We start from the raw sequence: 17,710 nt of genomic DNA on the forward strand, positions 1-17,710 counted from the left end.
TTTGTCGGTCCACCACAGAACTACAAACCCATCAACCTCACCTCTGTGCCGGGAAGATCATGGAACAGATTCTCCTAGAAGGTATGCTAAAGCTCATGGAGGGCAGGGAGGTGATTCAAGGCAGCCAGCATGGCTTCACCAACGGCAAGTCCTGCCTGACCAGCCTAGTGACCTTCTATGATGGAGTGATCACATCAGTGAACAAGGGAAGAGCTACTAATGTCGCCTCTCTGGACTTCTGTAAGGCCTTTGACATGGTTCCCCACAACATCCTTCTCTCTAAATTGGAGAGATGCAGATTTGATGGGTGGACTGTTGGGTGGATGAAGAATTGGTTGGATGGTTGCATCCAGAGGATAGTGGTCAACAGCTCAATGTCCAGATGGAGACTGGTGACGAATAGTATCCTTCAGGGGTCCGTACTGGGATCAGTACTCTTTAATATCTTCATCAATGACATAGACAGTAGAATCGAGTGCACCCTCACCAAGTTTGCAGACGACACCAAGCTGAGTGGGGCAGCTGACATGCCTGAGGGACGGAATGTCATCCAGAGGGACCTGGGCAAGCTTGAGGAACAGGCCTGTGTGAGCATCATGAGGTTCAACAAGGCCAAGTGCAGGGTCCTGCACCTGGGTCGGGGCTACCACCAGTATCAGTACAGGCTGGGGGATGAAGAGGTCGAGAGTAGTCCTGCCGAGAAGGACTTGGGGATATTGGTGGATGAAAAGCTGAACATGAGCCAGCAATGTGCGCTCACAGACCAGAAGGCTAACCTTATCCTGGGCTGCATCCAAAGTAGTGTGGCCAGCAGGTCAAGGAATGGGATTCTGCATCTGCTGAGGGGTGAGATCTGGGGATCGACTCCACTCTCGGGAGACCTCAGCTGGAGTACTGCGTCCAGCTCTGGAGCTCTCCCCATGGGAAAGACATGAACCTGTTGCAGCGGGTCCAGAGGAGGGCCACAAAAATGATCAGAGGGATGGAGCACCTCTCCTACGAGGGCAGGCTGAGAGAGGTGGAGTTGTTCAGCCTGGGGCAGAAAAGGCTCTGAGGAGACCTCATTGCAGACTTCCAGTACTTAGAGGAGGCTTCTAAGAAAGATGGGGCAGACTTTTGAGCTGGCCTGTAGCAACAGGACAAGGGGTAATGGTTTTAAACTAAAAAAGGGTAGATTCAGACTAGATATAAAGAAGAAATTTTTGACGGTGAGGGTGGTGAAACACTGGCACAGGTTACCCAGGGAGGTGGTAGATGCCCCATCCCTGGCAACATTCCACGTTAGGTTGGTTGGGGCTCCGAGCAACCTGATCTAGTTGAAGATGTCCCTGGTCATTGCAGGGGGTTGGACTAGATGAACTTTAAAGGTCCCTTCCAACCCAAAGATTCTATGATTCTATCTAAATGGAAGCAAACAAACAGCTACTTCTGACATAATATGATGGTCATTTCAACATAAAGTCTCCTTAGGGAAAAATGGACTTTTCTACAAAAGGACATAATCAAATTCAATACTTGCTTGATTTCATTGTCTTTCCAGGATAAATAGAAGACATCATTTTAAAGGAACAGAAATACTCTATGGTAATTCTTGTGTGCAAGCATGTAGAGATTTTTTTTTCTGGCTGCTGTAGCTAAAATATAAATCATTTTCTGCTGTGATGTCAGGAAGTGTATTGCACTAAATTAATCACGAGCTACTTTAAAAAAGGGACAAAAAAATGCACTGCAAAATGAAACAAATCTCTCTGTGCCTGTTTTCCATTTGCATTGTCATCACTTACCTTTAGAGGACGATGGAAGTGAGATGGGAATGATGCTGAAATGCATTCAACAGACCCTGCGTGTGTGTGTGTGTGTGTGTGTTAGCATCTTTAATGCTCTGTGCTGTGCCTCCAGCCATTGGAAAACATAAAGTATTATAACCTGCACACAGTATAATCTTCACTCTTTGCCAGGCTTCTAGCACAATGATACACTATATCAAACTAAATGCAGAAGCACATAGACTACAAGCCAAGCTGTGTGTCGTCTTCTAACATTTCCCAGTCCCAGACGTATTCTGCTGGGGTAGATAAAAGTCTTTCTGTCTCATTATAAAAGAAGAGGAAAGGCAATTCATAAGGGAAATGGAGTAATTTTGGAAACCTTTTCCTAATAAGCGCAATAGTTCAGCAGATGTGCACAAGTGGGGAAAGCTGGGAGCGCAAAGATCAGGCAGCTCCATCAACCATCATACAACTGTGACTCGGCCTGCTTTTATCTTTTATGTCAAGCAATCAAAAGAAAAGCCAATTTTATTTACTGAGTGAAGGGCAAATAAACTCATGACAATTAAAGAACAGAAATTATGTCTCTGTGGTTTAGACTGGAAGCATTTTAAAGATAAAAAATCTTCAATAATTCACTCAGACAAGGCTTCTAGATCCTCGTCTGTCTTCCTTTGCTCCCAGGGCAGGATAGGCATGTACTGAGCTTTTTGTTAACTCTCTCTTTTCAAACTCTCAACTCACAAACTACACCATCCAAGAGGTGCTAGTAATATTTAATATCCCTGCTTTAATAAAGTAATTTTCAAAATGTTTCTGGGAAGACACACTTCTCTGGACGACAAGAAATAACAGTTAAAGTCAGCCTCAACATTACAGTTGACTTTGAAATCAGAAAGAGCTTACCAAAATATTTTGATGTCTCTTCCCCCTGTCTCCTCAGTCACCAAAAGTACTTTTTCTCTAGGTGATCACAAACCTTCCCACTTTTCTCACTGTTGGCTGCTCAGGTCTTTATTAGCTTAGGACCATCTTCTTCCGATTCCTGACTCAGAAAAGCTCATCATAATATAATTCTAAGCCTGTATATTAATTCTTAACAAAAGCAGCTCAAAACGTGCTCAAATGCTACTGAAATTGGGCTGTGTGGTTCTTCTCCTCGCACAGTAACTTACTATCTCCCTCCACAGCAAGCCACACTTACCGGTAAAATGTGGTATAATCCACTGTTGAATGACAGCTCTGAAACTCCCATGCTTTGAGTTTCTGGCATTCCCGGTGAGCTCGGAGTTTCACCCTGACCGTCCCATGACAAAGCTCAGGCACAGGTTTTCTCTGCGGGCGGCTGCAGAACTCGTTGGACTCCACGCGCCAGGATTCAGCAAAGTCGTCCACATCAAACTTAAAATTCCCATCCCCACCAATCAAGTCATCTCGCTTGTGCCCATTGTAATTGCCACACAGACCACAGAGTTTGCCTTTCAGATGTGGAGCAGCCATGACTTCCACAAAACTGTCTCCATCCCATGAGATTTCCAAGCCTAATAGAGAGATGAGACAAAAACACACACCAAAAAAAAAAAAAGAGATGAAGAAGAAATTGAGGATAACAAACTGTGCCCTATGTTCGTGAAATAGCATTCATGGGAACCTAAACAAAGTCATTAGCTTCCTTCTGATAATGTTGATGGATTTCTATATATCTCCCAGTAAGTGTCTCTGGAAAGTGTAGTGTTTCTTAAATCACATTCAATTACAATGCACTCAATGCCTGTCTCTATTTTTGTTCCTACTTGCTAATGAAACAGTTATCCTAAAAAATCTGTATCCAAGACAGAACTACTCTCAACATCAAAAGAGGGATCTTGCAAAATTCTGCAAATTGAATTTGCTAGGGTGAATTTCTAGCTGATTTTGCAGGGAGCCCAGAATTTCAACCATTGTCATCCATTGCACAGGTCATGAGCATAAAAAGACGTCCATGTCCCATGAGACTGCACCTCACCAAGGTGATGACCTTGTGGAAAACATCCTTTTCTTGCCTGCAAAGCTGACACTGATCACTCGTTTAGATGAATACAACTGTTCCAACACAAGTACCTTATTTTGCATGGGTAAAGATGGTTAAAAAAGATGACCGCAGAGATATGTCAGATGGGTAAAACTGTTGTAAGAAGGCATTCTATCCTGGGCTGCATCAAAGGAAGCATGGCCAACTGGTCAACGGGGGTGTTGCTGCCCCTCTAGTCTGCTCTGGGGAGACCCTACCTGGAGTCCTGCATGCAGCTCTGGAGCCCTCAGCACAGGAAAGACATGGACCTGTTGCAGCAGGTCCAGAGGAGGACCACAAAAATGATCAGAGGGATAGAGCACCTCTCCTATGAAGAAAGGTTAGGAGAGTTGGGGTTGTTCAGCCTGGAGCAGAGAAGGCTCTGCGGAGACCTTATTGTAGCCTTCCAGTACTTAGAGGGGGCTTCTAAGAAAGATGGGGCAGACTTTTGAGCTGGCCTGTAGCAACAGGACAAGGGGTAATGGTTTTAAACTAAGAGAGGGTAGATTTAGATATAAGGAAGAAATTTTTGACAGTGAGGGTGATAAGTCACTGGCACAGGTTGCCCAGAGAGGTGGTAGATGCCCCATCCCTGGCAACATTCCAGGTCAGGTTGGATGGGGCTCTGAGCAACCTGATCTAGTTGAAGATGTCCCTGCTCATTGCAGAGAGGTTGGACTAGGTGACCTTTTAAAAGGTCCTTTTCAACCCAAAGATTGTATGATTCTATGATTCTGAACTAGATTCAAACTGTTCATTCAAAAGGTGTTAATTACGAACCTTTTGAAGTTGTCATCGTAAGTCAGCAACATTGAGGAATGATGGTAAACATCCAACCATCTAGTGGCTGAAATGTAAGTGCTCTGCTACAATCTGTTCTACAGTAAGTTTTTGCACTTCTAGTACTTCAAAATCAAAATTGCCTTCTGTGGGTGAAATCCATTTTATCTTTCTGTACCCATCTAAAAGCTAAGTGTCTAGCTAAAGTCAGCTGTCTGGGCCCTCTCTTTGATGGAGAGAAATAGGCTGCAATGGGTGATAACACGGATGTCTAATGCAGAGTGAATAAACTACCTTCTGAATGCCTTTATCCTTCCTGCGATACTCTAGAGGGCCCAGAGATCAGGTAGAGACCAAACTTCTAGTTTTTACCTGGGTGACTGTAAATTAAATGAATTCCATCCTTTGAGGAGTAAATATGTATCTCATAAGGGAAAGCAATTTTGATATCATAAGGGATAAAATCAACACCAAGAATCACTGCTGCTTAACTTCTACCTAAAAATGTCCTTTCTTTTAATTATTTCCAATGTCTGATGAATGCTACTAGTTCACATGTCTGCAGTAACCCTGCATCTGAAGTTGACAAATCATTTTGCTGATGTTAGTTTATTCCCATAAAGTACCTGTGTGCAGCAGTTAGTTAAGGATAAACACAGGAACCTGCTTTTAAACAGGATAATCCAGATTCTACCCTCTTCTCCCTGCCTGGCCAAGAATACCAAACAGCATCACTCCACGATGCAGGACCAGGACCTCGCTCCAGCTTTCTACATTTGCTGTGTGGGCTGGCTTAGCACCACCCTTTCCTCTTGTAAATCAGTGGTTGTCACTATGTGATCCAAATCCTGCCTTATCTTCATGTAAGTAATTAACATACCAGTGACTCAGTTCAAAGCTGGAACCCTTCCTTTAGCAACACATCCCGTTGTCTCCTATGACAATTCCTACACGTGCCACAGAGAAACAGGGTGAAGCTCAAATGGCAATTATGGCTATAGAAGGGGTGCTTTGCCATCGGTACCTACTGTCCCGGCTCTTGTGTGGTTTACACCATGTCACCAAGAGTTTGGGGGATGATTTACCTAGCAAGGTTTAACAAACAATTCTGCATCACCAGTCTCTACAGTCTATTGCATCATGTTTTCTTATCACCACAGGTTAGCAATTATAGCACAAATATGTCCTGAGCTGACTATGCCTGAAAGTCATAGGCAATTGGCATAGGCAATAATTTAGTCAAATTATCTAATTAACCCAGCATGGATAGGGCCACTGTGTCCTCCTCCAAAGGCACTTTACACCCAGAAAACTGAGAAATTGTGCAAGACTACAATTGTTAACGAGGCCAGCACAGTGGCAAGGGGGAAAGCTGCCTTTTAAGCTGCTTCATACATTATCATTGCTGGACAAATTCAAATTCCAGCTGTCTTTGCTTCTGACAACGCTGAACAAAACAAAACACAGCTTGATTTGCAGACACCAGATTAATACTGCTGTGCTGGCATTTAGAAAAACTTTGCCATTAACTTATAAACCAAGATTTCTTCAGACTTGAGAATCATATAAACTTTCTCAAAGCTAGAAGCATCATGATACAAATTCTCACACAGTTCTCTTCTGAAAATAACTGCAGTTTTGAAGGTGGTGTTCAACTTCTTTCCCAAATGAGCTCTCCCTGACTTTAAGCAGAGTCACAAAAGACTGGCTAATGATTCTATCTTAATTTTCCTTTCACAGCTTTTCTTCTCAAGCCAAGACTTACTGACTTTCAGTGAAACCACTCACATTTATTACAAAAAGTTAACTCGAAAATTATACTGAATATTTGTGTGTCCTTTGTGAGAATTAAGTTAATCTTGTTACATGTTGCTCTGTGAATTCTAGGTATGCAGATAAGAGTAAGATAAAATTATGACTTTTCATCTCAGCATATAAAAATGTACATTTTTAAATCTAGAGAGTCCTGCTTTGATTACTGGATTTGATTCAAGAGATTCACAGTTTAACTACCACAAAAGGATGTACTTTCCTGTAGCTGGGTACTGTTTAATTACACTATATTCTGCTGTAATTGCTCAGAGAGAAGGGTAATTTCTAGCTCTGATGAACAGGCTAACGGTTTCTGTCCGTAACTGAGCTTACTCCGTTTTGGAGTAACGAGGAAGGGTATTTACTCCTACACACATGATAGCTTTGTCGGAGCCTGATGGCACCATGCAGTATGCGCCTTTTTGTTTGTTCACAAGCAGAAATTTCAATTGGTTTCTGTAAACCAACAAGAGCTGTGACAGACAGGATTATGCTATGGAGCGATGTTTGAAATGGTCTACTTGGCAGACAGAAATTGTTTGGAAGATCTTCTTGGTGCCTATGCCCCCCTCTTCTTCCCCCCAAAATGGATGAGTTTCCCATTCACTTGGACAAGGGTCAGAATCCAAGAGATGTGAAGCCAAAGGATGCAGCTTCTGTCCCGTCTGGGGATGTGCAGAAAAGGAATATTCTCAGAGTTACTTTTTAGGGTTTTCCAATTTTCCCCTTTCTTTGAAGGATGCTTAATCAACTTGTTACTTGATTTCTTAACTTGGCACAGGATGTGCTCTACTGCATTTAAAAAAAATCCTTCTGGATTTATGCACATCACACATTGAGCTCCCCAGGCTGGGAACTCCCATCAATTGTTCTGCATAATTTTTCATGGTAAAGGCATCCTCCAGAACTGGCAGACCACTCTTCCCTAAAGATTTAGTGCCAAAGTGGTACAGAAAACCTCAGCAAAGAGGTTTCATGCAAAAGATCAGCACAGAAACAACAACAACAACAAAGTGCTCCTGCACTGGAGAGACAGATAAGTAACACCAGCCCTGTGACCCTCTGCGCTCTCATCTTTTTAACACACAAATTTTAGACAAGAACTCAACATCATCCCAACCCATGACAAAGTACCTGCAAGTGCAGGGTGCTAGAATTGACGCTGCATTGCATCCAGGGCTACAGCTGGTGAGGAATTTAGCAACAAAACAGGTTTTCACTGGAAAATGCCAATTCATCAGAACTGAAATGCTTCAGGGAGATATATCGGATTCAATGAACTTCCAACACAGCACAGGCAAGACTCCAAGCTGGTTTCCTGCCAGCTCGCCTGGTGGGCTGCCTGGAAGCCTAGACTCTCAGGGTATACGACTCCAGGACCGCCCTGCCATGCAGGTTGCCCTGTAGCCAGGGACCTCAAGGCTTCCTGAAGCTTTGGGCTCCCCTGTTTTACCCAGGGCTCAGCTCCCAGCTCTGCAAAAGGAAAACCAAAAGCCGTGGGAATGTTGGCTGAGCTGTAAGCACCAGACCTTGCGTTTTTTACTTTGAATTTTGCTTCTAGTGCAGTGGTTTTGCTTATTTTTCATTACTTCCTCCCTCCCCCTCTTTTTTTACCCTACACTCGGAAAGCATGTATTTTTTTAAAAATCCATGTTTCATTCCGAAGCAGAGAAAATTCTCCATTTTTTTTCCCCACAGCACTCGGAATTTCCTGTGGAACAAAAAGCTTGTCTTTAAAACCAGTTCTACTCAGCACATTCCTCCTCTCTGCAGCCTCTCTGCTGCTTGTCCTCTCCCAGCAAAATGGAGCTATGCCGTTCTGCTGCTTTCCAGGCCTTACGTGCTGAGGAGAGGAGGGCTTGGCCCATTGTGCTGCATTCGGCAAGAGAAACCTGATCCTGCTCCGTTAAGGGGAGGAATTATTTAGGCTATAATTTGCAGTGATTACACACTGTTTGGTATGTTGTCATATGCCATGTTTGCGCTCTCTCTGCCAACACATGGACAAGGATGTGTGTAGTCATTTATTAGGCTTGCACCAGAGACAAATGGAATAGCAGCAGGATTAGCTGTCATTCATCTTCGATTGAAAACCTTTCCTTGGCCTGTGGTTGGCTAATGAAATCCACATCACCAGAATTCATAGCGTTCAGCTGGCTGCAAAGAGAAACCCTCAAGATGCTTTTAATTAGAAGTTGTGAATAATGGTCAACTTGTGTGCATTTTACAGACAGCCACAAAAATCTGCATTGCCACTTTGAGGAATGAGCCCAGAGCTGGGATCCACATTATGCACACTTACATTTCCAGGGGCTATATGAACAGGTGTCTAAATTCTCAGCTCAACAGTGGGTGTTAGTATCCCCCTTGAAAAAAATTATGCTAGATAATGAGTATGACTATGCGTCATGCCTGTGACCATATCACTCCATAAGAAAGACTGGTTTCACTGCTTTCACATAGCATTTAATTGAATTAACAGTAAATAGTATTCTCACTGAAACAGTACTTCACTGTGTAAGTGAAATCTCTCAGGACTACAGTAGTACCTAACACATGCTAATGAGAAAGTTTTAAACTTCCTCTCAGTATTTATCTATGCAAGGATACTGTAGTTTCAGAACAGTTTATCAAAATAAATGTAAGTCCTCTGGTTTAGCATTTTGACAATGTATTTTCTAGGACTCAAAAGACTTCAGAGTCTGCTATTTCCCTTCCCTGTTTCTACAAATAAGGCACCAGATTCTCTGAAGTTTCTGATTTCCTTTTGCTTCTGGTGCTGTAGACTGTCTGTTCCTCTCAGACAAACTCTTACTCAGGCACAAAGCACACCTAGCAAGATGGCACTGAACAGCAAATTAGGCCTTGGTTTTCACACCAGGACCTCCATTTTGCTGGATAGCCCCACTGAAATGTTTCCATAATGACAACTCATGCCTGCCATTAGTAACTATGATTTTATATAATTGCTGACTTAGACTCTAAGGCATGTTGCTGCAACAGGGAAAAAAATCTGAATGTTATGATACAGAACTGATCTCCTCTCTGTTCTGATTATAAGTATCAAACGATGACCCTGCATAAGCCACTGAAGTTACTGGAAGTGAAAATCATGGCACATACCTCTACGCCGGCCATTAATTGTCAGCTGCAGAATGAAACATAGCTTAGCAAAGATTCTGCAAAGACTTCAAACTCATAGCTGGAATCTCTTTCTACTTGTGGGCTGCAGGGGTTTTGAAAGCACTTTGTGTTCCTCGGGTCTCTGAAGAGTTGTAACTACATTTATTACCATTATCATGCTTTTTTACTGACTGCTCATGCTGCACTTGAGAAGTTCTTCAGGGAGAAGACACACACACACTTGCCCTACCTGCTTTGGTTGTCACTTTCAGCAAATAACCATCCAAATCGATCTGAAATTGCGGTGTCTTGCAAGGTAGTGAGATGCGGGTCCCATTCCACTTCACTGTGAGGTGCTGCTGAAGGCTGATAGTGCTTCTGCCCAACACAAGGTCCACTGACTTTGTCCAGGAGAAAGAACGGGTCCGACGGGCATCGTTTTTTACCAGCACCTGAAAGGGTGAGGCAGAGGAGGAGCAGTCTTTTGTCAAAACGTACTGACATGTTCCCTGAAAGTTAAATGTCCGTCCATCAAAAGTGTTGTAGTGAGGGTCTCCAAATACAGTGCAAACTCCAGGCTCTGCAGGTGAGTGAGAAACAAAAGCGCTATATCAGGATCAAAGTTTGAAAAAAGCAGTTGATAAGAACTTAGATGATGCCGCTCTCACCTAATCTATCTGCCTTACAGGGCAGATTTGGCTGATGCCCACTAGGAATATATATTTTTGAAAAACAGAAGCTTCACGGCTTTCGTAGAGGTCTTCCCCAAAGCAGGTGAGAACCAAAAGCCAATTGATCCTCAGGACAGCATAGGAAAGGCTAACCTGTAGCTAAGAACCAAAGACCCATCTTCCAACCTATGTGTTTGTCTCTTAAACATAAGGTACCTCCCTGAACATCTTACAATATTACAATGCCTGTGAAATTTTTTAAATTATTTAATTTCCAAAAAATACAAGCCCCACTCATGATATCAGAGCAGGCAGAGCCCTGGGCTTGCAGACCCCACATGTCTCTGGAGATGTGTGACGGGAGCTTTCCCACCTAGCTTCAGCTTTCCAAACATGAAATGTCTAGTCTAAGCAATTCATCCAGTCTCCCTCTCACTGACAGAGAGGAACAGACGACTAGAAAGTCTTTCATCTCAGCAAGTTTAGACATCTCTCTTAATACATTGGGAATTGGTCTCTGGAGGAGCCCGTCTCTGCTGATGGCTCTGGGAGCACAAACAAGTATGTAAGACAACAAGCATTCCTCTCAGACAATTAAATTCCCCTGGGATGAGCTCCCACCCATAAGTTCTGCCATGGGAGCAAAAGCCTAATCCACTAACAGAAGCAGAATTCAAAACATCACATGTATATTTTTGAGGCTAATTTTAATGTCCTTAGTTAGGCAGTGGTGATCCCCTGAAATTAAAAGCCATCAGACCACTTCAGCAGGGCCTGGTTCTGTCCATATTTTACATAGACATATTTATAAATATTTTACATTTATAGACTAGGTAAATTTATGTTGTTTCCCAAATTAGCTGTAGAACCAGCATCTTTATTTAGTGTTACAAGCCATCATACATGTTGTTCATACACAACTGACTTGTAGTAGTTATTGTTATTATGCTACCAACTAAAAGTCAGTAGTACGTGACTAACATGATACAATGACTATCTAAGGGCACGCTATCGCTACCGATCATTTGCATCATTACAAATGGAGTGAGATTTCTTATTGATGTTTGCAGCCATATGCTGGGCAGTGAAGCTGCAGCTCAAAAGGCAGAACGTTTCCACACTCATGTCAACGATGCTGAGTTACCCTGCAGCTACCCAGCAACTGATTGAATTGCCTCACAATCAAAGAGAGCAGCAAATTTATTTGCATTGCAGCCTTCTGGTATAACAATAGGGCCTAACCACATCTCATTGCTGCTGTTCCTGGAAGAAGGAATCTCAAGGCAGAGAAATGCATACTGCTACTGCCAGTTGGATACCCATGGGCTGAGATTGCTTTTGAAAGATGATGCCTGTTTTAGGGGGAGGGCATGGTGCAGAAACAAAATTCAACTCAGTAAACAGAGAGCTGTGAACAGCGTCAATTTAAAAAAAAAAAAAAAAGGGGGGGAGAGTAATAAGGGATACAATTTATTCACTGAAAAAAAATACCCAACTAACAATGGCCTGCATGAAAAGGCAGCTACAAAAAGGCAAATTCAAACTTACAAAAAAGAAGGACACATGGATGTTATGAGGAAGAGGCAGGGAATTCCTTTGGTAGAGTGCAATGCTGCTCTGAGTATGCAATACACCTTTCTCAGCAGGGTTTTTCAGCCTGGGCAGAGTGCTATGCTAAAACAGCTATAATGTTTCTGGTGTTTTTATAGCTGTAGTTAAAGAGCATCCAAGGTTACCTACACGGAGACACAGAAGATGGGGCTGAGGGGGGCCCCAGGAGACATCACCTTTTCCTTTTCTGGCTGTAACGCAGAATCCCCTGTACCCTAGTTATTCCTGACATTTATCTAACCTGCTCTTAAAGAAGAGCAGTAACAGCAACTCCACAGCTGCCTCCAGCAACCTGTTGCAGTGATCAGCTACCCTTACTGTGAGTAAGGTCTTCCTAAAGTCTCATCTCAGTCTCCCTCACCGCATGGTGCAGTGCCATCACAGAGCTGGTACCTGGGAGATTTGTATTTTAGCCCTAAATTGCCACATGCATGCTGCTTTAGCTAAGCCAGTAACTAGTCTTGGCATCATTATTATGCCTCTCTACTATGTCTGGCAACTAGGGACCAAAAGTTTTGATTTCTCAAGGACATCATGTTGACAGCTCCATTAGAAGTCAAAATGAACCACATTTGATCAACACCTCTGGAAATCAGGCCTGACTGACTTTAAGCAGAGCCTGAAAACCAAGACACTTAGACAAGAGAGTGCTTTTAAAAATATGCACTTCTCTGAGTCTCATTTTCTTCATTGATACCAGTGAGGATATCAATAACTGTTTTCCAAAGTCCATAAAAAGATTAATTGATTCTCCATAAATTGGAAGGAAAAATGTACTTTTTAATCACCAATGTGATTCCAATTACCAATTGGAAAAAAAATGTGGATTTTATATGGAGAATATCTGATTTTACTGTTACTAAATCATACCAACATGTTTCTGACTTCCTTATGTACTCATGTAGTTATCTGCACGATTAATATTAAGATACATTTTATTACCTGCTCAGATTCTATTTCATTTTTTCAGTGTTTAATTTTTCTTTAAACATTAATGACAACTTTTATGAAAACAAGGAAACTATCAACAAAAAAATCAGCCCAAACATCAGTGAAGATTTCAGAAGAGAAAACTGGTTTTTGTCCATGTTTCTAGAGGCCAAGAACTTGGACATGTTATACATGTTATTAACTAACATATCGGGGGGGAAGGCTGGTTCTTTAACCTAAGCAAGTGGCTAAGAGGCAAGACATGAGTGGAACAAACATAATTTAGAGATGTGCAAGTAAAATTGATAGTACCAATGGGATCCAAAGGAAATATTTATTTTTAATTTCTAATGTGTTATGCAGAGTAATGTTGTTTTATGTTATGTTACATCGTGTCACATCATATGTCAACTTGATGCAGTGCAGTTAAAATAAAAAAGAATGTATTTTGGACTGGATAGCTGAACGTCTGATCCAGATTTTGCTTTTTTCTTTAATAACCAAGGAAATAAGGGAGGGAAAATCTATGTAAAAACAGCCTGAATAATTGATTTTCTGATATCGCTGTGTAAAATATTCTTGAAGGGTTTGCTAGAATTGTGGGTTTAAAAAAAAAAATCCCCACCCTGCAAGAGTGTGTGCAATAACTCAGGCACTGCCAGTAGGAAGAACTGGTTGGCCTAGAAATAAATCTTAAATACCGGGTGTAACAAGACTGCAAAAGACAGGCAACATGAAAAGAGTTCCTGACATTTTTAGGTTTTGGGTTGTTATTTATTTCCTTTTGGGAGAGTTTCAATCACATCATGTTTTATGGGTTGCTGCTTTTTTTTTCTTTTTTTTTTTTTTTTTTTTTTTCCCCTTCTGAAACAAACCAGTCTTTCTGCTTGGCTGTTTTTGAAATCTATTGGAAGCACCAGTTCTCTAGTTAAGATTGTGTGTGACTTGCTCCACTGTCGGGACATAGTGGATGGAGAGGTGTTGCTACGTCACCAAAGCTATGTTCCCCAATGCTGGAGTATGAATTTTGCTAGCTTGTGCTAACAAGGCATAGGGTCACGGGTGAAGATCCTTCCCTTTTTTTCCTACAGTAAATTGTTCCCAGCTTATTGCAGGTACTCTGTGTCTCTATCAACTGTCTAAAGTAGAGTTAGAAAAGGGCAATTACATATGATTCTTCCCCCTAAGACTCCACCAGCCTCCAACTATTTTCAGTTTAGGGACTTTCTGAGCTAGACATTGTTTCTCTTTATTTGGGAACATTTGATAGACTTCATTTCTGTGAATTTTTCCAGTCTCCCCTTGAACCAGATGTTTTTAGCACCCACAACATCCTTGGGTAAAGTGCATGAAGAATCACTACCTCTTGCTTGTTTCAAACCTGGCATTCATGATCTTTGGTGTCTTCTTTTGCTCATCTACATATGCACACGAAGGCAAATATACCCATTCCCTCCTGTCCCTGAAAAACAATGATTTTTCAAAGGAGGGCCCCAGAGCTATGTTCAGGAGGCTGTGATTGTCAAAGCACCTTAGACACTCAACTATGATTAATCATTATGGGGAGCTGGCTGCAAACACCTCTAAAGCTCTTTTGGAAATCCTGCATTTAGACTCCCAAATCAGTGTTCAAAACTTCTGGCTTTCATAAAAGCTTCTGGAAGCTCGGCAGTTTTCACATTTGTTTTTTGAACAACTAAATATGGACTTCACACTTTTACATTTGACAGTCTTAAACTACATGTGTGATTCATGCAGTTTGCTCAGCTCACATCTAAGACTCTACAGCTTACTTGAAAACTAATAATAATAGTATTTAGGTACTAAAGTGAATACTATAGAACTCTTGGCAAAGGCACAAATCATGTGCCCAATTCAAATGAAATAGTGAATTTCATTACAAAAACAGGGAAGGTAAATGTGGGCAAGGAGCACTGTTTTTTGAAAACACATCTCTGTACAAAAAAGGAAGCTGAAAAAGCAACAGCAAGGAAAAGAACATTTTCACATTCCCTGAGATTTAACATACTTTCATAAGGAAAAAAAAAGGTTATGAAATCACATCCTGTTTTGGTCAATACGGAGGGATAAAAGTCTGAAAGACAACTCATTTCTACTATGTAGTATGCTGAGTAAAGGTAAGAAACACTTATTGAAATAAGTGGTTGCCAAAAAGTACCTTTCTGCCTTCCACCCCATGCCCCCATCCCCCTAGACAGTATTTAGCCTTTCTAGAAAGGCGAGATATATATACTGCTTGGTGGAGGCCAGACAGACAGTGCGCACACACATCCTGACCAGCCAGAGAACATGAGCGTATTGGCTGGGCAATTAGCACACTTGTAGCTCCAGAGCAGCCACAGGATATATTGTCTCTAAGCTGGGTTTATTATTTGTTGGGATATAAAGGAAATGGGACACAAATCCATAGGAAACCAGGCTCTGTTAGCTCTGGTGCTCATGGAATAGCTTGTTTTATTTTTTCAGGAGATCAGAGCAGTCAATTGAAGTCCAAGATGTCCAGATGTCTGGTCGCACTCTTCTGGGTTTGTAGCTAGTTAAGAGTGGCCAAGAAAAATATACTTTAAATTATAACTAAAATTGGTTTGGACACTTTCTAAGTAAGGAGAAGGAGGAAAAAATACAAGTTTACCAGTTAAGGGTGTTCTGGTTGCACATCTATAATTCAAAAAGATCTCAGCTTTTTAAAAATAAAATGAAACTTTGACTGCAATTAGCCCATATGCTGAATTAAGCCCTAAATCAAACAGAACACATTATTAACTTTTGAAAACTAGCTACAGAACACGCATAATAGAATTTCATTAGCTTTTCTGTAAAAAGTGCATAGCCATAGAGTACTTTCCTCTTAACTGCTCCATAGTGCAGCCTGATATAATACACATTACAAGGTGTGGTGTCAAAAACTCCATGGGAGTCTTTATGGTCTATTTCATAAATAAAATAGCTATTCCAATTTGTCCAAATACATATTTGTACAGTAGACCATCACAGCTGAAACAGCTGAAGAGGTAAATCATGAACAGCATTCCAGCATGAATAAACAATTGCAGTCTTTTTGGTGATGTATTTCTCCATGGCAAGGAAATAACACAAGAAACAGGACCAGCAGTAGCCTATGTGATCCTTTAGTCCCACTCTCTGCTCTCACAGGTACCTACAATGCATAACCCTGCCTTTTTTCTTCCTTTGTTTTTTTTTGCTTTGAAGGGTCAGCACTTTTTTTTCCACTATTTCTAGAAAAACATAAAAAAAAGGATGCAGGAAAGTACTGACCTTTTACTCCTAAGGCTGAGTCCAAATGCCCCTGAGTTTGGATTAGCTTCATTGGTCATTTTGTCAATTAAAAAAGCTGCAGAATGATTTGTGATGAATGAACTTTTCTGCCCCAAAAGAGGCCTTTACTGCAAAATCAATCATGTGTACTGCTAGACCTAGATGACTGCAGTCCACTTTGAAAAAACTTCATCCATAAAGCCTCACAATGACTTGGGTAAGACTGTGTTAGGATTATTGATCATGATTAAAATATTTCTACATGGTTGCAGTAGGAAGCTTTCATACTGCATGCTGTAATTTCAGCAAGGCCTATCAATTCTTCTTTGTCAAGAACAAAGCTTTATCCTCCATTGCCAATTCCCATCTTAGTCTGGAGTTGAGAGCAGTCTGTTAATGTTATTTGAACTCAGGTTTAGTGTTTTCTTTTTTTAATATGAAAATGACCTTGGTCTAACATAGGATTACTAATTTATGGAATTGACGTCAGTGGTGATTTTTCTAAATCAAGCCCAAAAGAGTACATTTCATTACATTTTTACAGCAGCATAAACTAAACTGTTGAATTTTCCACTGCTATGACCACTGTGTTTAATTAGTGATAACTGTACGCCAGCCATGGACCTTAAACAGCAACATGCCAAAACCAACCCTAGTTAACTTCGGCAACAGTAGACAAAAGAGACTCTCCAGCCCCTTAGGAGACGAGGTACTTTTTCTCTCTGCAACAAACTGCTTTGAAAATAATCCTTTGGTTATTTTTTTTTTTTTCAGTTTAAAGTGTATCCTTTAACAACGTGACTGTTTTTGACCCACTTCATAGAAATTGGCTGCATTTAAACCATACTTAAAGCTCTCCTGTGTACAGTATGTTCTTGTGCCTCCTATGTTGTTTTTACTTTGGAAAATTAGTATCTGCTGGACCGCCAGAAATGTCTGGTGTGTTAATATGTGGCGAAAGGATCAACATGAGTGGGTGGGTGAGGGAAAGGGCTGTGCACGTACATCTTATCTCATCAGAAACTGGCTGAGTTAGTAAAGTTTCTAATTACTATCTGAGATAGTGATCATCACTGAAATCCTTATGCCTTTTGCCTGTCTTATGTCATGATGAGATTTACAGCACTTCTGGCGCAAAGGTGGAATTGGTTCCTTGCAAACGGCAACTGTTAAAACGCTAATGTTAAAACAGCTGGTGGTAGCCACCACTGCTGTATGACAGTGGGTATTTAAACTCTTTGATTACATTACCTGATAAAAGCTGGGAAGAACCTTTTAATCATAAATGCTTAGAATCAGCTCAGCATCAGCTCTCCTCCAACTACTAAATGGGTCCATAGTGAGACACCTCTCAAAAAAGGACCCCTCTGTTTCATGTGCAAAGGAGGAGCATGCAGGACAGTGCAACGAGCCTCTCAGCCTCACATACAGCCAGTGCAATGCAGACAGGACCCATAAGAAAAGACTAAGGGAATAAGGTTGTTTATCCTGAAGGCTTCAGGGAGACCTAAGACAGAGTAGTCTGCCAACACCTAAAAGGAAGTTGCTGGGAAGATGGAGCCATGCTCTTTACAGATCTGCATGGCAGGATGACAGGCAACAATGGTCTGCCCTTAATTTCACGTGTCTTATAGTCATGACCATTTCCTTCTTATATCATCAAGAAG

At 41.5% G+C, this 17,710-nt stretch overlaps 1 protein-coding gene across 1 annotated transcript in view; it reads right to left on the reverse strand.

Moving 5' to 3' along the window:
- Window positions 1-17,710, reverse strand: part of BMPER (BMP binding endothelial regulator) — a gene marked incomplete at its 5' end in the record, with an annotated part of 74,070 nt that overhangs the window by 42,650 nt on the left and 13,710 nt on the right. The window contains 2 exons of the mRNA XM_010290289.1: window positions 2,974-3,310; window positions 9,785-10,114. Of these exons, the coding sequence (XP_010288591.1) occupies window positions 2,974-3,310; window positions 9,785-10,114 (667 nt within the window). The remainder of the gene's footprint in view (window positions 1-2,973; window positions 3,311-9,784; window positions 10,115-17,710) is intronic.

Source organism: Phaethon lepturus, unplaced genomic scaffold (genome assembly GCF_000687285.1).
Source record: "Phaethon lepturus isolate BGI_N335 unplaced genomic scaffold, ASM68728v1 scaffold377, whole genome shotgun sequence".
NCBI lineage: Eukaryota > Metazoa > Chordata > Aves > Phaethontiformes > Phaethontidae > Phaethon > Phaethon lepturus.